A 24,347-nucleotide genomic window follows, 5' to 3' on the forward strand; every position below is an offset into this window, starting at 1 on the left:
GGCTGTGTGGCAGTCTAATTGACTGCAATACAGTATTACTCTACCCTGAGAAAGTCACTGCTCCTAAACACTGGACTTTGATGCTCAAAAGAGGAATATTTCTTGAATTCACTCAGTGAATGAATTCTATGAGAGTTGGGAGGAACCATGTACCTTAATTAAAAATATAATACTGGTCTGTTAGAGAAAGCTCCCAACTTCAAAGCTCATCTGAATGTAGACAGTGGCCACTGGAAGCCCTACTCTAATGGATATGAAGTCTGGCACCTCCCTCCAAGGGGTCAATCAGGGTAGTGTTGTAAGGAGCTGAGTGAGATTGAAAGACCATGCTTAATGATCTTGCAGGGCTGGAATAAGACTGATGTCCCCGAATGAAGCATTTAATGTTAGGCCTTGTACAAAACTTCCTTTTCATGAACATGCTGAGATTATTATACTACAGCGCCTTGACATTTTGCTCAGACACACACTTACGAATTCATAATAAAGCCCTCCAAGAAGAACTCATGGCTATGCTTCACTGTTTTAAAATGGTACTTAATCTGTGGACTTTGCCCGAGACAGTAGAATATATTGTATTTGTTTACTTTTGTTTTGGGATCCACGAGAGCAATAATCACTTATTTACTGTTTGTGTTAATCACAGTGCCTATAAGCCCTTGTCATGAACCAGAACCCCCTTGAGCGAGACATGGTGCATACAGAAGAAAATGTCCCTGCCCCAACGAGCTTCTTCCAAGTGTTTGTTTTAAACATCTTTGGTCCTGGATGGAGGACTGATTTTGCAGTAGCAGATCTCTATGAGAGCTGAAGATGCCACTTGTTTTCCTTTATGGACATCTGTTAATCTTCCGAGATGAAACCTAGCACTTGATTGTATTCAATGTCAGCCCAGGCCTCTGATAGACTTTTCTGGCACCATATATCTATCCTGAATCCAAGATACTTCAGGAACTGTTTCAATGTGTTTAGTTCAGCTTTCTCTGTGTACACAATCCTTATCTCTTCCCAGATAATTTCTCTGATAAGTGAATTTCCTTCCTCCATAATGCCAATATTATTGCTGGCATGATCCTGGAGACACACCCTGGCAGCACATGTAATTTCAAAAAGGTAGCGACTGACTATGGGAAGAGAAAAAGGCTGCCAGACAACTGCAAAATGTAAGAGTTGTCTGAAGACGGTAAAATGGAAATTCTTTGAAAACAAGCCTCGTATAGAAACTTACTTAGGCGTTTCATGCAGTGCCCTACTCTGTTCGTCCCCAATCCTCTGAGGCTAGAAATAGAAATGAGGAGCAGGTTGCAATGTGCCGACCTGAAGTAGATGGATGATTTAATTCATGTCATAGCTTTCCCATAAGTTACTCAGACTGGGAATAGGACAAAGATATTTGTCCAATTCTTGTACAACTCCATGAGCATCTCCTTTGAGCATAGGGAAGTGACTTACCTTATTGTGGAGTTCTTTGAGATGTGTGGTCCACATCTGTATTCCACTGTGCAGCATAAGTGTATGCCATGTACCTGAGACCGGAGAAATCTTGCAAGCAGTCGCCAGTGTTCCACCTGTGCCCCTGCACCAAAGATATAAGGGGTCGGGCAGATCGACTACCTCTTCAGTTCCATCTCTACCATGAATCTTGTCATATTCCGAAGCAGAGAGAAATACAGACAGACCACACATCTCAAAGAACTCCAGTTAAAACAAGATAAGGAACACTTCCTTTCTTCTTCGAGTGCTGGTTCCTATGTTTTATTTCACCACAGGTGACTGACAAGCAATACTAAGAGAGGAAGAGAATGCAAAGCTCCATGTAGTATAGCTGCTTGTAGAAGCACTGTCCTGAAGGATGAGTCAGCAGAGGAGCCTTGAACCAAGGCATAATCTCATGAACATATGGATGGAACTCCATGTAGCTGCCCTACAAATATCCAGCAGAGGTACCTCCTGAAGTGATGCTATTGAGGCTCCCTCTGTACAGGGAGCCCTTACCCCATGTGGAGGAAGAAGCTGTGCCAACTGACAGTAATTCCACTTGAAGAATCTCTGAGAGAATATAGGTTGTCCTTGTATTGGTTCTATGGCAATAACGATGAACAGTCTGGGTGAGTTTCTGATCCGTTTCATTCTCTGCAGGTAAAATGCCAATGCTCATCTCATGCAGAGGGAATGAAGGCGCCTCTCCTCAGAGACATGGGGCCATACATGGTAGCATTGTTTGTGAAAGCATGTGGGGGCCCTTAGGGTGTCATAACAGTTCACTGTTTCTTTTTGATTAATCTGATGCCAACTGAGAGTTGTCATGCCAAAACAAAAAGGGGCCTAGGTACTTGCCTGAACTTGGCTGCCTGTGAAGGGGCCTGTAGAGTGAGAAGACCACTCTTACAGGCCCCCACATGCTTTCACAAACAATACTACCGTGTATGGCCCCATGTCTCTGAGGAGAGGTGACTTGATTCCCTCTGCATGTCCCCCCCATTAGAAATGCTAAGTTCCTGATCACCAGGGAAAATACCCACATTTATGTCTGGTAGGGATCCCAATCTGATGATGGGAACAACAGTCTGATACCATCCCAAGCTTTTAGGTGTGACAGGAAGACCCAAACCCCATTCAGTACACCTTCCCAGGATGAATGAAGGATACATTGCAATAAGTTTGTCAAGGGCGGCTGCAGACTTCCTCAGCATAGTTTCACAATATTCTGTACATCTCTGCCTGAAAGAATCTATACTTCTAACTTAAGTTCCCTCTAAGCTGCAGGGCTGCGCAGCTGCCTATTAAGCCCCGTACAGGGGCTCAGGGCCCACCAGGGGAGAGGCACCCCTGATTTGCCACAACCAGGGGAAAGGTGCCCCTTCCCTGGCCCAGTCCAGGCCTGCCAGCCCCAGCATGGACCTGCCCAGCGGGGAGAGGCGCTTCCCCCCAGGCCCATTGGCGCTACCAGCTAGTGGAGTCCCTCCCTCGGCCCAGCCCAGCCGGAACTGCCGAGGCTAGGGAGAGGCACCTCTCCTCCCGCCCTGAGCAGCTGTGGCAAGAGAGGGCTGGGGGAGTGGGGGGTATCCTCTCTCCACACTGCAGCCCTGGGGCAGCCTGTACCTACACACCTCATTTCCAGCCCCATCTCAGAGCCTGCACCCCCACCCTCTGCCCCAGCCCAGAGCCCCCTCCCACACCTCAAACCCCTCATTGCTGGCCCCACCCCAGAGCCCTCACCCACAGCCAGAGCCCTCATCCCTGTGCCCCAGCCCTGAGACCCCTCCCACATGCCGAACCCCTTGGCCCCACCCCCGCTACATTAATTTTGTTATGTGCACTAATAAGAAGGTGATGTGTCACACATCACCTCCCTACTGGTGCACATAAAATTCATTCCGCAGATGGACGTAAAAAGTTAGAGGGAACACTGCTTCTAATCTGGACCACTGAGCTTTGTGGATATGTGCGCATGCATGGCTAGAGGAAAAAGCATGTTTACGATGAGGTCTTTTCAGGACTGACCTGCCCAGCTGAACTCCAAGAAGGTGAGCAACAGAACCAGGCACTGAGTATTAACCACACTGCTGCACCTTATCAAGGCGAGCAGGGGAAAATGTGATGGTTCATTTCCCCTGCAGGAGTTTGTCCCATAATCCTGCTGGGGGAGTGGGCAGAGGGTTTCAGAGCTACCCTCACCTGCAGGCACCGCCCCGCAGCTCCCATTGTCCAGGACCAGGGAACCGTGGCCAATGGGAGCTTCGGGGGTGTTACCGGCAGGCAAGGACAGCGCACAGCAGAGCCACCTGCCCAACGCCATCCCCAGGCGCCACTGCCAGACATGCTGGCCACTTCCAGAAGCGGAAGCAAGGGAACCTTCCTTAATCCCTCTGCTTGCCGCTGCTACCCCGGAGCCACTCAAGGTAAACAGCGCTGGGCCAGAGCTGGCACCCCAAACCCCTCCTGCATCCTGCACCCCAACCCCCTGCCCTGAGCCCCCTAACCCCTTCCCTGAGCTCCCTGCAGCACCCCTCCTGCACCCCATGCCCCTCCTGCACCTCAATCCTTTGCCCTGAGGCCCTTCTCCCACACCACACCCTCTCCCACACCCTGCACTCCCAACCCCCTGCCCTACCCCTACATTCATGGCCCTGCATACAATTTCCCCACCCAGACATGGTCCTTGGGCGAAAAAGTTTGCCCATCCCTGTTCTAGACAGTACTCTGCTACTAGCACAATTTAAAGACCAGCCAACAGAACTTAAAAATTCATATGTTTTGAAATTGGCCCATATATACACTAATTACTATTATTTCTAATCTTTATTCAGTTAGATGTTTGTATGCAAACAGGATGTTTGTTTCTTAGCTGCATACCTCTGAATTTGCTATTGACAAAGGCCATGTGAAGGAGGGAGAGGAAGCCAGGAGGAACTGTGCAGCTATGCAGGGAAGCATAAATACAACTTTGTGCTTCTTTTAACATTTGCTTGGACTCTCTATTTCACAATCAGCATTTCTTAAGACAATCATTTATACTCAAGTGAGCATCCACCAAGCATGCAAAGAACAAAATACTGATGCAAAACGAGTGACATCTGTTCTGCATATGCAGAACTTTGTTCTATTCATTATTATTCCTTACTGGAAATCAATCCTCCACAATACCCTATCAGTGTACGTCTACACTATGGGATTATTCTGATTTTACATAAACCGGTTTTGTAAAACAGATGGTATAAAGTCAAGTGCACGCGGCCACACTATGCACATTAATTCGGCGTGTGCGTCCATGGTCCGGAGTGCTAGCGACAATTTCTGAGAGCGTTGCACTCGTGGGTAACTATTCTTGTAGTATCCTATAGTTCCCCGCAGTCTCTCCCGACACCTTTGGATTTCTGGGTTGAGATCCCAAGTGCCTGAATGGGCAAAATCATTGCTCGCGGCGGTGGTTCTCGGTAAAATGTCGTCACTCATTCCTTCCTCTGTGAAAACAACAGCAGACAGGTCATTTCGTGCCCCTTTTTCCCTGGGATTGCCGCTGCGCAGACACACCAGCCAACAGACCATTGGGAGCCCGTTCAGCCTTATTTTGTCACCGATGTGTACTGGGATGCCGCTAACAGAGGTGTTACGTCCAGCTCTCCACGGCAGCATTCATTGCTTTTGCATTGATAGCAGAGACAAGTTATCAGTCGTTCTTTACCGTCTTGCTGCCATGATAAACGTGCAGTTAAGATGCGGGTTTATCTGTCGTTTGTCTGTACGTTGCTGCTATCATGGTTGCCCTGGCTGAGGTGGCCGGTGGTGCAAAGGCAAAAACTGGAATGACTCCCTGAGTCAAACCCTCCTTTTATGGCGTTCTAAAATAGAGTCAGTCTGCCGATATGGAGGCAAAGTGTACTACGAACCAGTTGTATCAGAGAGCAGAGCTTGCTCCATGTCAGAATTTCCCGCAGAAATGATGAGCTGCATGCCATTCATGGGGGGATGCCCCTTCAACAACCCCACCCATTGCTTCCCTCCTCCCCAAACCTTCCTGGCTTCCATGGCAGTGTCCCCCTCATTTGTGTCATGAAGTTATAATGAATGCAGTATAAGAACAGTGATGTTGTTGAGAGTAAAATGAGGGGAGCGCCTCCCGTTCTGATTGATGTCCAAAGCAGTACAGAATCTGTTTCTTTACACAGGAAAGGGAAGGGGCTGAATGGAGCTCAGCCCCCAGTTGCTATGATGGGACGGTTACCAGCCGTTCTGTACCATCTACTATGAATGACCAGGATATCATTCCTATTTTTACCAGGTGCCCAGCCAGCCTCACCTCAGGCCAGCCAGGAGCACTCATGGGCTGAGACAAGGACCGCTAGCAGTCCCTACGTAGCACCATCTGCCACCAGGACGAGCGAGAGGAGCGGATAGCGCTCTTCACTTGCCGCAGATCGCGTCTTACCAGCAGCACTCAGTAGCACACAGGGTGACCAATGAAAGAAGTCAAGAAAACGATTTCTTTCCCTTTTCTTTCACGTGGGGTGGGCGGGGAGGGAGAAAAATTGTCGAGCTATACCGAAACCACACCAGACAAATGTGTTTGAACCTACAGCGTTTGGGAGCTCAGCCAAGAAATGTAATATTTTTCGGAGACTGCTGTGACCTTTGTGGGATTAGTTGGAGTCCTCACTACCCCCTCCCTCCCTCCCTCATAGAAGGCGTCCCATTTTGATTCTTTGGATTTCCGTTACGCTTGTCACGCAGCATTTGAGCCCGGAGATTTTTTTCAAACGTTGTGGCCATTTCGTCTTTCGTAACGAGCTGTGATTAGAACAAATTTGTCTCCCCATACAGCGAATCAGATCCGAATATTCGCGTACGGTCCATGCTGAGCTCTTTTTGATTTGGGCTGCATCACCACCCGTGCTGATCCTCAGCTCCACGCTGGGCAAAAGAAATGGAAATTCAAAAGTTCCGGGCTTTTCCTGTTTACTGGCCACTGATCTGAGTTCAGATTTGCTTCCAGAGCAGTCACAGTGGTGCATTGTGGGATACCGCCCGGAGGCTACGTTGATTTGCAGCCACACTAACCCTAATCGCGATATTGGTAAATTACCAATTTTACCGCTACTACTTCTCAATTGGGGAGGGTACAGAAACCGATTTAAAGAGCCTTTTATATCGATATAAGGGCCTCGTGTGTGGAGGGTCAGCATTAATCAGGTTTTACGCCTATAAACATCAGTTTAAACGGCATAGCGTATTAGACCCAGCCTCTGTCCACAGAGCAGCAAGGGAAACCTTCCTTAATCCCTCTGCGTGCCGCTGCTACCCCGGAGCCACTTCGCGGGTAAGGCGGCTGGGCCAGAGCCGTGCACCCAAACCCTTCCAAAGAGAACATTAACAGATGACTGTTTCAATTTTTTTTTACTGAAAATATAGAACAGAATTACAGAAAGTTACAAAAGCAGCACAGCACTTTTTCAGATACCCAAGTAGATCATTAAGAAACTTTCAGTGTGTATTTTTGAAATTTACTTCCAGACATCTTTTGAAAGCAATATAACATATCTGGGAACATACCTGTTCAGATTTGAAATAGCCTATTGTATTTTCATCTAACTGAAAGTATCTTCTCTTCCAGTTCTTCATCTATTAAAAAGGAAAAAAAGAGAATATAATCTAAGCAATACATGATTTCCTTTAATTTTCACTCAGTCTAGCTAGTTTTTTGAAAAATACATCAGTGAACTACATTAGTAGTTATATGGAAGCTGCATTTTCCAATTTTTATTTTTGTAATTACTTTTAGCAATTCCTACTAAAGCTACTGGATATTTCTTAAACTGCCACAATTCTATTTCCAATTATTTCTATTCATAGGAATCTTGTTTCCTACATTCATTAATCTAGATTATTTTGAAACCACATATCCTGCTCTCCAAAGTCTAAGATTTAATTTCACAAGAATTACACTTGGAAAGATTTGAAGTTACAGGTTTTCTTAAGGATCACAGTGTCGCAAAGTCTGTGAAATCTGCAGTATGGTAATCCAATAACTCAGCATTCTGTAGAAAGTGGCAAAAAATGTTTAGATGCTTCTTTGGAAACTAGAGAGAACAGAAAGAAGGTATCTGGGGAAAATTTAGGAAACTACAATCCTATACAGGACACATTACCACTGGTTAAGTGAGGTCCATATTCCTTGATTTAGGGAATCTGTACCAAAAGTGTGGCAGACAATTCTGAAATATGTCCTTTGTCTCTGACATTCTACATGCAGCTAGCATGGATCAAATGCGTATTTTATTCACTTCATGTGCATCAAATGACCTGGATTAACAAATGGGATTAAAGTGATAAGATTACTTGAATGGAAAACTGGGATAAGGGTAAACAGAGTGAAACAAAAAATAGAAAGACATGAAGAGCTCTGTGTAAGATTGAAAGCTTCTCTTGGTGAAAGAGACATGTTGGTCCCATTACAAGGTATTACTTCATCCACCTTGTCTCTAATATCCTGGGACCAATACGGCTACAACAACTCTGCAAATATGAATAGACCAGAAATATACCTTATTCTGTTCAGTACAGAGAATATAAAGAAAATTAGAGACAAAGAATATGCCACCAGTCAATTATGAAGACAGTAGGCAGGAAAGTACATTGGATAGTGGTGGTGAAGAAAGGATGTACTTCTGTTAGATAGTGCTTAAACTATAAGTAAAAAAGAAGACATCTGCATATAAACTGGTATATCAAATAGTAAAATGTTTACTATAACATACGGGTTTATAGAATATCAGGATTGGAAAGGACCTCAGGAGGTCATCTAGTCCAAGCCCCTGCTCAAAGCAGGACCAATTCCCAACTAAATCATCCCAGCCAGGGCTTTGTCAAGCCTGACCTTAAAAACCTCTAAGGAAGGAGATTCCACCACCTCCCTAGGTAACCCATTCCAGTGCTTCACCACTCTCTGAGTGAAAAAGTTTTTCCTAATATCCAACCTAAACCTCCCCCATCTGCAACTTGAGACATTACTCCTTGTTCTGTCATCAGGTACCACTGAGACAGTCTAGATCCATCCTCTTGGAACCCCCTTTCAGGTAGTTGAAAAACAGCTATCAATTGCCCCTCATTCTCTCTTCTGCAGGCTAAACAATCCAGTTCCCTCAGCCTCTCCTCATAGTATGTGCTCCAGCCCCCCTAATCTTATTTTTGTTGCCTTCCACTGGACTCTTCCAATTTTTCACATCCTTCTTGTAGTGTGGGGCCCAAAACTGGACACAGTATTCCAGATGAGGCCTTACCAATGTTGAATAGAGGGGAAATGATCACAATCCTTCGATCTGCTATCATGCCCCTATTATACAGCCCAAATTGCTGTTAGCCTTTTCTTGGCAAAGGACACACTGTTGACTCATATCAGCTTCTCATCCACTGTAACCCCTAGGTCCTTTTCTGCAGAACTTGCTTCCTAGCTATTCGGTCCCTAGTCTTAACAATGATGGATTCTTCCGTCCAAAGTGCAGGACTGCACTTGTCCTTGTTGAACTCATCAGGTTCTTTTGCCCAGTCCTCTAATTTGTCTAGGTCCCTCTGCATCCTATCCCTTACCCTTTCCAGGTTGTATCTACCACGCCTCCAAGTTTAGTGTCATCTGCAAACTTGCTGAGAGTGCAGGCCACGCCATTCTCCAGATCATTGATGAAGATATTGAACAAAACACACTCTTCCGCTAATAATGTGATATTGACTTAATATTTTTTTTTTTTTTTTACTTAGACTGCTTAAACAGTATCACCTCATATTTTAATAATTTTGCCAGTACTCATGTACTACAAAGGCAATTTAGCCATGCATTTATGCAGCCTATAAGTCAGCAAATTTCCACTGTTATTGTAAGTTGCACACCTAATATGGACTGTGTTGTACATAGTTCACTGAATACTTTTCATATTACATCAGTCTAATGTATTTCTGCTTTATGTCAGAATTCAAGATGTTTACACATCTCAGTTAGAAAATCAGTTTTGTACATAATGTTCGAGAAACAAGATAATGTAAATACTAATATAATGCACACACCACACACACACACGAGCAGACAGTTTTCACACATCTGTAACTGACATTCTGATTGGAGTCTAACCATGCAACTTAAGCATCATTTTAACTTGTGTGGCATTTCTTTGGTGTCCTTCTGAAATAAAAAGGAGGAACAAGTTTATAGAAGCAGCCATATTGGGTCAGACCAATGGTCCAATCTAGTTCAATCTCCTGTCTCCTACAGTGGCCAATACCAGAGTTTCAGAGGGAGTGTACAGAATAGGGTAGCTGGAGTGATTCAGCCCTGTCTTTTCCTCCCAGCTTCTGGTAGTCAGAGGTTTAGGATTGCCCTGAACATGGGGTTACAGCCATAACCATCTTGTTTAATAGGCACTGATGGCCCTATCCTCCATGAACTTAGCTAATTCCTTTTTGAACCAAATTATACTTTTGGCCATCACACCCTCCCCCATGGCAATGAGTTCCACAGGTTCCTCTTGTTTGTATTAGACCTATTGCCTATTCTTTTCATTGGGTGACCCCTAGTTTTTGTATTGTGGGACAATAACACTTCTCTATTCACTTTTTCCACATCTTTCATATTTTATAGAACTCTAACATATCCCCCCTTAGTCATCTCTTTTCTAAGTTGAACAGCCCTAGTCTTTTCAGTCTCTCTTTGAATGAAAGTCATTCTATGCCCTTGGTCATCTTTGTTGCCCTTCTCTGAATCTTATTTTTTATCCCCTTCCTAATAGTCCCCAACACTGTTAGCTTTTTAAAGCACTGATGCACACTGAGCTGAAGTTTTCTGAGAACTACCCAGGGTAACTCCAGGATCCCTTTCCTGAGTGGTAACAGCTAATTTAGAACCCATCACTATATACATGTAGCTGCGATTATTTTTTGCAATATGCATAAAATTACTACCCTTTATTACTACCCTTCATTTCCTATCTTTTAACTAGTTACTGATCCATGAGAGACCTTCCTTCTTACCCCATGACAACTTAGCATCTGTGAGAGCCTTTGGTGAGGGGCCTTGTCCAAGACTTTCTGAAAATCCAAGTACTCTACTTAAACTGGGTCATCCTTGTCCACACGTCTGTTCATACCCTCAGAGAATTCTAATAGGTTGGTGAGGCATGGCTTCCCTTTACAAAAGCTGTGTTAAACATGATTTGTTAGGGAAGAGTTATCTATGTGTCCGATAATTTTGTTCTTTGCTATAGTTTCTACCAATCTGCCTGTAACTCACATTACATTCACAGCTTGTAATCATTAGAACTGCCTCTAGAGTCCTTTTTAAAAGTTAGCATTAGCTACCTTCCAGTCATCTGGTACAGAGACTTGTTTTTGAAATGGGTTGTATACTACACCAGGGGTAGGCAACCTACGGCACGCGTGCCAAAGGCGGCACACGAGCTGATTTGCAGGGGCACTCACACTGCCTGGGTCCTGGCCACCCATCCGAGGGGCTCTGCATTTTAAATTGAATTTTAAATGAAGCTTCTTAAACATTTTAAAAACCTTATTTACTTTACATACAACAATAGTTTAGTTCTATATTATAGACTTGACCTTCTAAAAACGTTAACATGTATTACTGGCACGCGAAACCTTAAATCAGAGTGAATGAATGAAGACTCGGCACACCACTTCTGAAAGGTTGCCGACCACTGTACTACACAGTTAGAGCTGAAATTTCATATCTGAGTTCCATTAGAACTCTTGGGTGAATACTATCTGCTCCCGGTGACAATGCTTACTTTATCAGTTGGTTCTAAAACATCTTCTATTGACACATCAATATGGGACAGTACTTCAGATCTATCAACCATAAAGGATAGGTCCAATATGAGTATTTCCCCCACAACCTCTGCAGTTAAGATTGACAGAAAGAACCCATTTACTTTTTCTGCAATGGCCTTATCTTCCTTGAGTGTTCTTTAACAGCTTGGCCATCTAGCGGCCCCACTGCCTGTTTGGCAGACCTCCTGCTTCTGATGATAAAAAAAAGTTTCATGCTCCCAGACTTCAATGTTGTGAGTTTGCAGAGCTTTGAATAGAGCACATGCTAAATCCCTTAATCTCTAACTGTTTGGCTAGACACCAATCTCCTGCACATTTTTGGAATTGCACAATTTCTCCTCTAAACCACGTAGAATGCCTAAAAACTTTCCCTAACCACTTCACACTTTATAAATCCTGCACACAGTAAACTCCTGCTTCAGTCCAAATACCTTCCGTACACTTTTCATTACAAAAAGATAACTGCACATGCTCATGCCAAAGAGCATCCCTTAATTATACACTTAGCCTAATGTATTCCTCTGCAAAAGGTCTCAAATTTTAACCTAATACAAAAACATACGGAAGCACCAAAAAACCCCACAAAAGTTGAAAGAATACCAATACATAGATAAAACGCATACTACTACTACTGAAGAATCACCCATTTGATAAAATTCTAATTACCCTTAATATTTTAACAACATTAGTGTTATTTGGTAAAAACCAAAAATCAGTATCAAATTGATCTCAGTATAATACAGAAAGTAACTGTAGTAACTTCTGGGCCTCTGTTCTTCAGAAGAGGAATGCATTATTCCCCAAAATCACTTACCACCGCGCCTTGTTTAACACAATAGCCAGCTTTGATAACAGCATTGTCTGGGGGAGGTTTAGCACTGAAGTAAGGAAGGTGGCTTTGTGACCGTTTCAAGTAATTTCTGTCACCTCCTTCCCCACATTCATTTAATTCTTCTCTCTAGAATGAAGGAGAGAAAGGTTCAGGATGTTCAGCATTTGCTCTAAAGCCCAGTGATATAAGAACAGAAAATGGAAGTGTATTCGGTTCCCTAAATTTGGTATTTGGTCCACCCTGTGCCCACTAAACCCCATCTCTGACTTGTTTAGAAGCACCAGAAACTTGACACTGCAGTACAGCAGTAATATCAGTGTGACAATTATCTACATAAGGCCTACTGGAGTACTCCAGGGACTGCTCAAAAGTACACAGTTTGAAAACAGATTATAAACATATTAAAACAGATAAAGCAATTAAAAATAGTATGTTGAAGACCTAAGAAACAAAATCTTTACTCCTTTTAAAAAAAAAGTTAATCCACGGAGTGATTTTGTTTAGGAGAAGAGCAGTCTAGATAATTCCAAAACTATGATTAGGGCCAGTTATGCAAGTCGTCAGAACAACCAATCCCCCAATGTGACCCAAGAAGATAAAATAGTACATAGGGTGTCAAACTCAGTAGAATTACTGTGTATCTACTTTTAGATACAACCATTACTAACTTTTTATTTTACATCAGGTTTCTAGCACATCATTTATAAAAATCTTGGCTTTCTGAGCCAATCAGTATCTTTCCTTTCTCCACTGCAAAATGCAAAAACAAGTATATCAGTGAACTTCAGTGATCGACTAACTTGAACTTTGAGATTGCCAATGCCAGAAACTCATTTCACGCCAAGAAATTCAAACTCATATAGGGGGTCTAATTCTTGGAAGTAAAAAAAGTCAACACTTAAAAGTATAATCTTTCATACAGTCACAGAAAAGTAAAACAGTCGAATGGACACCTAGATACCGTATCAGGTAAATATTTAAAAAGCAAGTTTATGAGAGTATGAGTCTTCTGAATGAGAATGGATGGGGATGACAAATTTATTATTGATAAAATAAATGTATGTCACAGTATCCTGACAAGACAGACACATAGCACAACTCTTCCACTAATAACATTTCCTTACTTGTTATGAAGCTATTACCTGAGTAGGTGTAATGATGGGAACACCACCAACAATTTCTGTTCTGTAAGACACTTGTTTCTTTCCACCCGGATTTTCAACTTGGCGATTTGGGTTATCAGGTTGACACAGCAGATCAGACTGCTTTGGTACCTGAAAAGTTAGACGTGATGAATAATTTGATGTTTTCCCTGTCTTAACACTAAAAATAAAGCTGGTAGTCCCCATGCTAAAAAGCCTCAGCTATTATTCAAGCACTCACATTCAGTCTCCAGAAGGATTTCTACAGCTAGTTTTTAATTCTAAAGAAATCTCAATAGGTAACTGTTTGCAACAGATTTGTGTTAGACATCAGAAGAAAACTGATCTGTGATTAAGACACTTGACTGTGACCCAGGAGATCAGAGTTCACTTTCCAGCTCTGCCACAAACCCTCTGCCTAATCTTCAGCAAGTCAGTTTCTCTGTGCCACAATTTCTCATCTGTAAAATAGAAACAGTTTCTCCCACTTTGACATTTAGCTCTTTGGGGCTAGGATTCTTACTACATGTCTGAACAATGCTTAATACAATGGGACCACAAACCTAGTTGGTCACTAGGTACTACTGTAATGCAGAGTTACTATTCATAATAGTGTCGATGTTTGACAAATGTCTTTGCTGCTTGATGCAGCATTCTCACCCAAAATGTAATGCTTAGCATGAAGATATTTAAATTACTATGAAACAATATGAACTTAACTGAAACTTTGCTTTAAGTTTAATATCTGGAGCAAGGTGAAAAAAAGTTATCCATACTGTTCAAACTGCTTTATAGAATGACAAGATACAGATTTGTACTTCAATGCAAAATCTTCAGGGCTAAAGAATGCAGTGCTTAATAATCATTAACTTGGAACTTTGGGCAGAGGGGTGTACAAATTGCAAGACGAGTTTGACAACAGGATCCAAAGATTAGTATTTCACTGCAACTTAAGACACATTAAGAACTGTATGCAGCTTATGCAAGTTACTCAACTTGATACACTACTATAAGAAATCTCTGGACATTAGCTCACCCTCAAGCAAAAATTGGCACTATTTCATCAAGGGAGGGCGATAAAGGGTGAGGTGTGCTATAGGAGCTACACAAAAGGCAAATGGGACTATGCTGAGTAATACCACTTACCTCTTCATCTGCTCCGAGTACTGATGGAGTAGATCACTGTATCACAGGAGCACCAAAGAAAGAAAATAGGAGATCTAATACTTTCCAAAACATAAACAGGAAGTGCTGAGGGAACTAACTTTTAGGAACAATCTCTAAAAGGTGTCTGAAACTGACATCCAGCCTTTGCAAAACAGAGTTATCTGGTGAAACAATGTTCAGGTAGTACCTTTGAGAAATACCTGAAGTAAAAGCAGTTAATGTTCCACCTTAGCCATTTTCAAATATGGTTATGTTTATCCCAGTTTGTTGGAATCAAAAAGTTCTAAACCATCTGCTCCAGCCCTCAGGCCCAAAAAATCTTGATAGCTGTGTTACTTCACAGAAAATCAAGTCATTAATGGCTGCAAAATAAACATTTATTTATTTGATAATCGGGAGAAGCAGCTATTCCTTTTCTTCTTCACCTTGTTTGACTGTGCTCCTTGTGGCTCAGTAGAAGCTCCAGTCATGATGGTGCCTCTGCATCTGAATTGTTTCCCACAAGCACCTGACAATAAGCCCTCTTGCAAAGTCTCATATCAAGACCAAGTATTTAAAGGTTTTTAATATTTGAATGCTTTTGAATAGGTCAGTCTGCTAAAGCTGAGCTAAAAGGTGCAGGCTCTTCAGGAGCTTGATTCTGTCTGTTCTCGAATTTATGCCAAATCTGAAAACTGAATGGTTCTCTATCCTTGGAAGCAATACAAATACATCTTATTTCAAAAGGTAACATCTTTATGACTTGGATTAGCCTGCTTTCAAACAAATCAAAACCCCAAAACAAGAGTCAAGAAGGTCCTATTTAGGAAAGGCAGAGCAGTTCAAAAATATCAGATGTCTGGCTGATCTAATAGTTTCAATATTGTCTGTCTTGGTCTGGAGTATAATCAAGGGAGCAACTTCTTTCTTGCTCTTCAGAAGAGAAGGTATTTTGCTTTATGAACCTTACAATTTTTAAATCTAATCTAATCAAAATCTCCGTTATAACAGCTTTTACTTATAAACACAAATGCAATGGGGAAAAGACTACTACTACTGAGTGGCTTTGATGTTTAGGTACTGGAAATAATCTATTGAAAAGTGGGTGTTGAAGTTTCCAAGAGTCGTGACAGCAAACTGTTACCTAGGGCAGTTTGCTTGCAGAAAGTACAGCTGAATTATTCACTGGATAAACAGTACTAATTAGGAATATGCTTAATTCTTTTGATAGCTGCGCTCCAAGAGCACACCAAGATACACACAAAAAAGAAGAAAGGCAATGCACCCTATGTCATTCTAGATTGACGTTTCTTAGCATTACCTGAGGCACAGTAAAGTGCAATAATCTGAGGAGTCTGAAGGATTTATTCATTGACTATGCTACAGATTGAAGTTGAAGTATAATCTTTGTATCAATCTAGTTGCTAAAAATCAGTCAAGCCTTCTACAAATCTTAATAGATTGGAATCTAATTAATCAAGTCATTTACGAACTCAGTTCAGTGAAGGTTCATATTTTCAAGATTTTAACAGAATTTCATGACGTTCTCAATGTAATTTACAACAATAATAATAAAGGTGAAAGTTAATTTCAACTTTGTTCAAGTAATGGGGGGCTCAACAACTGCACAACAAGAATGTACATTATTTTCTTCAATCTTGTATCCAGCCTGTGTCATCTTAGCCCTCCTATGAGGAAAAAATTCTCTTTGACGATTCCTCTTTGGTACTAGTTCCAGATTTTGTAGTTGGCAATTTTAGGACAACATGGCAATGCGTGGTCGATTTAGAGATGCCATAAAGAAGACAGAAATATTTTTCATAGAAGAAAAACATTTCAATGGAAATATCCTTAAATATATAGGAGGAAATTGTGGGCTAGATTTGTGGGTCAGATCCAGTTCCTTTGTTCCACTCTGGCGGTGCATGGGTTTGTAATGCCTATGGATCTTTTAGATTGGGAATACTCAGAATAGCCTGTTCTTGTACCACCAACTCCTGCAGCTCCCAACAAAGGGGACATATGTCAAGAATAAGGCCCTCAAAGTTACCGCAGTCTAGGTTTCATGATTGGTGTAATAGCCCTCCAGGGCTATAGCTGGTCAGAGTAGTTTACAGCCATCCTGGAATTGGCCTCACAATCAAGAAGTTGCAACTAGTTCCTCTATAGCACTTCATCACACACTGCACGCAGTCAAAACTGGATACTACAAAAATTTGTCCCCATATATTCAACTCTTTCATTGCTCATAAATAAGGCCCTACCAAATTCACGGTCCATTTTGGTCAATTTCACAGTCAAAGGATTTTAAAATAGTAAATTTCATGATTTCAACTATTTAAATCTGAAATTTCATGGTGTTGTAACTGTAGAGGTCCTGACCCAAAAAGGAGTTGTGGGAGGGTCACAAGGTTATTGTAGGGGGCATTGTGGTACTGCTACCCTTACTACTACACTGCTGCAAGTGGTAGCGCTGCCTTCAGAGCTCAACGGCCAGAGAGCAGCAGCTGTTGGCCAGGATCCCCGCTCTGAAGGCAGTCCGCTGCCAGTAGCAGTGCAGAAGTAAGGATGGCATGGTATGGTATTACCACCCTTACTTCTGTGCGGCTGCCTGCAGAACGGGGCCCTCGTCAGCAGCCGGCACTCTGGCCGCCCAGCTCTGAAGGCAGCAGTGCAGAAATAAGGGTGGCAATACCACGATTCCCTGTAAAATAACTTTGTGACCCCCCACCTGCAACTCCCTTTTTGGGTCAGGACTCCCAATTTGAGAAACTCTGGTCTCCCCCATGAAATTGGTACAGTATAGGGTAAAAGCACACAACACACCAGATTTTATGCCTGTGATGCGTTTTTCATGGCTTGGAATTTAGTAGAGCACTACTTATAAACCATAAGAGCAGAACTCAAGAATGGAGGTAAGAGTCGAAATATGTACAAGCAGTATGTTTTTATGCCCTGTAGTCACATGGTCTTTCTATAAAATGCTATGTCTGCTCCTCTCTCTTGCACCCTCTTTCACTAGTCAGGATGCATTCTGTCAATGTGCAACCAAAGAATTTTCCACACAATCCTTTGTCACTGAACAATGCTCCAAAACCTCAACTTCCATTTTCAAAAATGTATCATGTACTTATGCTTGTGAAGAAAAAGCTTTTCAGACATGAACTAGATATGAAGTAAAACAATGTTGTCTTCCATGATCTTTCACAACCTTAAACAGCTCAGAGAGATGGCCTGTGTCCTTTATCCCAATTCCTCCAACACTTCTTCAGATATTAAGAGCTCCAGTTGTCCCCATTCCACTGCCAAAATCCCCAGCTCTTCTCCCACTGTCAGGGCCTCTATAATACAGTTATCTATTAAGATTAACATACATCTGTGGCACGTTAGAATCAGAAAATGAAACTAGAGACAGCATAAATATTTAAATAAAAACAGAGGTTACTGTATAGAATGTATTATTTTGTCTGAAGTTATTAAAAATCTATTTTTTAAAAACACTGAAAAGCTGTTGCAAAGTTACCAGTATGTCACATTAGAACATTGTAGCACCCGAGCATGTTGTGACAAGTTTGACCTAAATTCTGCAGCAGAGCATGAGGGGCCTTGATTACAGTCCATGCTTTAATCCAGGATTTCTCAAACTTTATTGCACCACAACCCCTTTCTGACAACAAAAATTACTACATGATCCCAGGAAGGGGCACCGAAGCCCAAGCCCCTCCGCCCTGGGCGGGACGGGGGGGAGGGACACAAAGGTCAACCACCTACTCTGCTGGGGGAGGGAGGTGAAGCCCAATTTTGAGAGCTTCAGGCCTGGGCGGGTGGGGCTGTAACCTGAGCCCCACCACCCAGAGTTGAAGCCCTCAGGCTTTAGCCTCAGCCCTGGATGGGGCACAGATTTTTGGCTTCAGCCCCAGACCCCAGCAAGTATAACACCAGCCCTGGCAACCCCATTAAAACAGGGTCACGACACACTTTGGGGTCCCAACCCATAGTTTGAGAACTGCTGCTTTAATCTAACAAAAAAAATTGATTCTGCAACCCAACTTCTCCTACAATTCTGGATGCCTGGCCTGCAGCTCAGAGGCAGATCAGTGTTTTGGCACCACACATTCTGACCGTTGCTCCTCTATTCCCTCTTGTCAACAGATTTTCTGCATCTGCAGCAGCAGGCTCTTCAATTGCTCCTGCCCTCATTCATTCTTTAATTTTTTTTTTCTTCTCAGCCTGGGCCTTAGTGAGCATTCATCTTTTCAGCGTACTGCTCCTCCCTGGGACAGTTAACAGTTTGGTGGTTTAACCCAACCTGAACCACTGCTGCAGCATCTCCGTGCCTGCTCCTCTGCCCCTATTCAGGTATGGCGGAGAAGCCAAGTGATGTGAAAGCCAAGTGATGCTTGATTTGCAGAGCAGGGAAAGGCTCCAACAACAAGGAGGACCCCAAGAAGTCAATTCAGGGGTCCCAGGTTACCCCTGAAGAACAAAGAGGGAGGCCTGCAGGGTCACAAATCTGTCCACCCTACCCCTCGACACAATCTTAAAGAACTGGGCTTCTACCCTTTTCCCCTAATTTGCCCAAGAGGGCTGATGAGTCCCCTCCACCTTCTTGGGAGGGAATGGCTCCCAAAGGGGGAGTACCCAGACACAGATCCCTTGAGAGGGCTTCAGAACCTAAGGAAGGCAAGTTTTAAAATGCTTCAAAGCAAAAGCAGAACTTCTACACACCTAACACATCCAAAAATACCTTAAAAAGCTAAAAGTAGACAATAAGGGGAAAAACCAATAGAAAATCCAGAAGGTACAAGTTCCGACTTCCCCTTCCTCTTCTCCCTCCCACTGAGGAAGGCAAGTTATCGGATTCAAAGAATACATCAGAGGTTTTCCCTCCATGAGAAATTCCAGACAACGTGCAGTAAGGTTGCCTGCACAATTCAAATTCAACCTGAACAAGAGTTGTCTTAGAGTAAATTCTTCCTTAAAATCCTCTCAAGACTGCAATACCCTTTCACCCCTCCTTTGAGGAAATTATTAAGGATTAAAGGAATAAGCCTGAAAAAGGCAAGCACATTAACAAGAGCAACCCTCAGGCTCTACATCATTCAAAAACTGAAAGACTATTGCTGAAATGCCACTGGTTGATGCTGCTGTAGCACCTCTTGCAAGGGATATGGTAATTCCCTCAAAAGGCAAGTGCTACCCCAAGGACTTCACAGATAGAAAGAGGGAGGCCACTCTCAGAAAGGGTCTTTGAGGCCTCCTCTGTCACCCTCAATGCATCCCAGGTAGCTATCCATTTTGCAATAGCATCTCTCTCTTGGCTCGAGCTCACAGTCCTCAAGGACACAGATCACCTCAACCTTGGTTCAATCTTAAAGAAAGTCTCCTTAGCAACAGGATTTGTAGCTGACATCTCAATGGATGCAATGAAGTTCTCAGCCTAAGCCAAGGATTCCAGCCCAATAGCCAGGCACCACCTATGGCTCCAATCCTGGAAGATGGATATCCACTTCAAGCAGGTCTTATGCTTGGCCAGGATCTGAACTGAAAGGCAGACTGGCTCAGCAAGTGCAGGATCAACAATTCTAAGTGGTGCCTGAATCAGAAGGTTTTCAATCTCATCTTTCAGACATGCAGCCGCGCATCATACGGACACAGAGAAGTTGAAATACTTCACCAGGAAGACAACCCCAGATCCATCGGGACAGATGCCTTATCACACAGTTGGCCACAGGACTTACTATATGCATTGCCACCCTTTCCACTACTCTTGAAGGTGGTCCAAAAAACACAACAAGAAATGGTTTGCAGACCATACAGACCTGAAATTGGAGCCTCTACTCAAGCTTCTCTGGAAATCGGACAGTTTCTCATCCAAGAATGTTGCATTCTTCATCCAAACCCGGAACAGCATCAGCTAACAACCTGGCTACTGAAAGCAAAATGCTAGAAGTTCTGGGTCTGTCCTCCAGAGTCACTAAGACATTGCTGTCCTAGAGGAAAACATCAATACTGAAAGCGTACTTCTCCATCAGATCCAAAGTCAACAGTTGCCAAGAGCACAGTGCAAATCCCAGAAATCCAGGAAGCCCAAATATTTTGGATTTTCTCCAAGAAGGCATAGACAGGGGTCTTCATTCCAGTACCATTGCATGTCAGGTGTCTGCTCTTAATAGCACTCTTTTGCAGATAACCCTCAAGTAGCCAGATTCCGTTGAGCAATCCAGTTAGCCAGACCAGAGGCCAAGCCTCATTGTCCAAAATAGGCCCTATAGTAAGCATTGGGGGCCTCAACAACCATTCCTTTGAGCCTTTGACTTCCATGCTGGCATTTTACTAATCCATTAAGACTTGTTTCTTAATAGCGGTCATGTCCGCCAGACAAGTGTAGGAGCTGGCAGCCTTATCTATACAGGAGCCTTATTGAGTGTTCCACAACGACAAGGTAGCGCTCAGGATGACAATCCTTTTCCCTAAAGTTAATTTATCCTTCCACGCTTTCTCCTTTGTTCTATCCAAAACCACTACATCCAACTGAAAAGACGCGGCACACCTTAGATGTCGGAAGAGCGTTGAAAGTCTCTCTCAAGCAAACAGAGTCCATAAGATCATGCTCTCTCTGTCTCCTTCCACCAAAAATGCCAGGGACACAATGTCCAAGTCATCCATTGCTAAGTGGATTAGACTGTGCATTAGGGAATTCTACAAAGCATCACAGGCTCCTGTTTCAAGGCGCACTCCAGAAGATCCCTAGCAACCTAATGGACTGAATAAGCAAGTGCGCCCACTGAGGAAATTTGCCAAGTGGCAACTTGGTCTACAGCTAGCACCTTCTTTAAGCAATTTACGGTGAACTGTCTGCCTGCCTCCTGCAGGCAGTAACCCAGAAACAATGCCCACTTTAGAGCGAGCTTATGAAAAAGAGATGGTACTTTCTTCCCTACCAAATTTTTCTTAACCCTCCCTACATCCATTCACTGCTCACTACTTCCCAAACATTCAGAACTTTAGGAGACACAGGGTTGCAGAACAGAAAATTTCTTACCAATAATTCCCTTTCTACTAGCAGCTCCCACACTTCTACCCATTCTAAGTGGCTTGTGAGCCAAAGGCCAGATATTAAATGAAATCATTACCATGAGTGTCTTTCTTGGTCTAATGTACATAGTTATTTCATTACATTCAGAGTATTCGTTAATAATGTTATGTAAATGTATAGATTTAGAATAACTCATCTGATGGCAAGTGGGAAAAGAGAAGGCATGGCCACAGCACACAGCACCAAAATGCTGATCCGCCTCCATGAGCTGCAGAGTAGAAGAGAGCAGCCCAGACATTCAGAATTGCGGCAGTCACTGCTAGCAGACAGGAAATTATTGGTAAGAAGTCTTCCAGTCATACCAACTTGATCACTAAGAAAAAAGTTGCCATTTACATGCCCTCTCAGCTGCCTCTGAAATCTTTTTTCAGTGAAAGTGACCCTCTGGACCTAAACCATGAGATCCTGGGTTATCAGTGGTTTTCCCAAATACAAGATATTTTTATGAAGTCAGAAAGGTCTGCCATTAGCTAATATGTAGAGGAGTTTGATCTAGCAGGACTTAAAAAAGCTCAATCAACTCTTTTTGCCTGCATTCCCCAAGTATTATTGTAGCACTCAGGAACCCTAGTCATGGGCTAGGACTTCATTGTAGTTCATAGTGCTATACAAACACAAAACAGAAAGATGATCCCTGCCCCAAAGAGCTTACAATTTAAGTATAAATAAACCAGATGGATTCAGACTGACTAACAGAGAAGTACAAGGAAACAATGAGACAATATTGGTCAGCACGACAGTTGTCTCAAACTAGCATTCTAACCATTGCCAGGATTTTTGTAGGCATCATGACAAAGGGCAGTTTTAAGGAGGGATTTGAATAACAATTAAGTGGCTTTGAGGATATTTACAGGGAGCTCTTCCCAACCATTAGGTGCAACATGGGACAAGACACTAAAGTGTTTGTTTGAAAATTTAACCAGTGGGTTAATGAGGCTGGCATTGTAAGTCAATCAGAGGTGGGAGTAACCTCTCAATAGTCAATCAAAAAATAGATAGCATGGGGATTAGCTGTGAAGGGCCTTGAAGTAGACTAATACCAGGAACACAAAACCAGAGCCATTTACCTGGACAGATAGGAAAACAGACAGACATTCTGCCTTTATTTCTTTTATACTCTTATTGTATGCAACATATTACCCAGGTGGGCCATTTTGCTACATGGTTCAGGATTTTTTTTATTTATTTATTTATTTATTACACACAGATGCTGTACCCCTGACCTCTGGGTGTCCTAGGCTGTGAAGGCATATGGAGGTGTATGTTCTGAGTAGGCTTGCTCCTTGATTCTCAAAGCATCTTGTATGATAAAAGTGACAAACTTCTGCCATGCCCTGCGGTTCTGAAGCTTGATTTCTCCTAAGGAGTCTTTCAAAGCAGAGTATTTTCAAAGAAAGTATCTAGTTCTAAACAAGCAAAGAATCCTGTGGCACCTTATAGACTAACAGATGTTTTGGAGCATGAGCTTCCGTGGGTGACTACCCACTTCGTCATGCTTCAAAACGTCTGTTAGTCTATAAGGTGCCACAGGATTCTTTGCTGCTTTTACAGATCCAGACTAACACGGCTACCCCTCTGATACTAGTTCTAAACACTAGCCAATCTACAAGTGCATGAGTGATACCTTGTTTACCAATTTGGTATGTATTCTACTAATTTGCAGACTGACAAAAGTAGAGGAATTATATATTTGGGAAAAAATGGTATTTCCCAATTCTTCCAAAATTAGCTTATCTACAGTACACACAAGAAAATTAGACCCAGTAGCAGTTATACAAATCCTACACAACATAACCAATAAAGGTAGCAGATATCAGCACTACAAGACTTGGATCGCTAAAAATTATTGAAATTTGGGCTTTTAAAATGTATATTTTTTGTATTAAAGAATGCCATCCTCAGAATAATTTTATTGAGTACATACACAGGAAGAAATCAAACATTTGCAAAATAATTTATAAAATAACACCACAACGAAGTGTCGTACTAATCTTTTCCACAGTACATTATACACACAAATACATCAGCAATAGACCAATACACTAATCTGATAAAATCAGTATGTGTTGTGCACATACATATAAATTCCTCTTTTGATGCATGGGCAGCAATGCACTTGAATCAGACTTTTGCCAGAAGTACCACTAGGTGGCACACACATCCCTGCTCTCCTCATGCCCAACCAAGAGTATAAAAGGGGCATATCTACTGCCTCCCTCTCCATTCCTTCTCACAGCTTATGCCAATATTAACCGAAGTAGCAGGGAGGATCCTAGAACGCATATGTGAGCAACACATCTCTAAGAACAGTGACTGTAGGTAACTAACCATTTTTTTCTTCAAGTGATTGTGCACATATACATTCCACCTTAGGGGACTCTGTAGCACTTCTCTTACAGGTGCTGGGACTTCAGATAATCTGAAAAGAGACTGCAACATGGACTTGCCAATCTGGCATCATCACCAGAGGCTTGAGTGATGGCATAATGTCAGGAAAAGGAATGTATAGCCAACCATGTCACCACTACACCAATGTCCATTATGGGAATGTTGCTCAGAAAGGCTGATAAAGTGGAATTGGACCTGGTGGAATCAGCTGCTACTCTCGTGCAGAAGATCATAGCAAAGCTTGAGACTGTCAGAGATCCACAGTGATATACACTGTGTTAACACTGACTGACATTTGACCCTTTTGGCATAGGTTATATAAGGCTTACTAGAGAGATTCTGAACACCGTAGTGGTATTGAGGTAGAATGGCAAACATCTGAAGTATAAAGCGTTTCCTCTACTTTGAGAGA

At 42.7% G+C, this 24,347-nt stretch overlaps 1 protein-coding gene across 3 annotated transcripts in view; it reads right to left on the reverse strand.

Annotated features, from left to right (window-relative positions):
* PLEKHA1 (pleckstrin homology domain containing A1) overlaps positions 1 to 24,347 on the reverse strand; it is a 95,058-nt gene that overhangs the window by 15,584 nt on the left and 55,127 nt on the right. For all 3 annotated transcript variants that reach the window (XM_032776689.2, XM_032776691.2, XM_032776690.2), the window contains exons 6-8: positions 13,303 to 13,434; positions 12,143 to 12,286; positions 7,051 to 7,119 (exon numbers count right to left, since the gene is read on the reverse strand). In XM_032776689.2, the coding sequence (XP_032632580.1) occupies positions 7,051 to 7,119; positions 12,143 to 12,286; positions 13,303 to 13,434 (345 nt within the window). The remainder of the gene's footprint in view (positions 1 to 7,050; positions 7,120 to 12,142; positions 12,287 to 13,302; positions 13,435 to 24,347) is intronic.

This window comes from Chelonoidis abingdonii, chromosome 15 (genome assembly GCF_003597395.2).
Source record: "Chelonoidis abingdonii isolate Lonesome George chromosome 15, CheloAbing_2.0, whole genome shotgun sequence".
NCBI lineage: Eukaryota > Metazoa > Chordata > Testudines > Testudinidae > Chelonoidis > Chelonoidis abingdonii.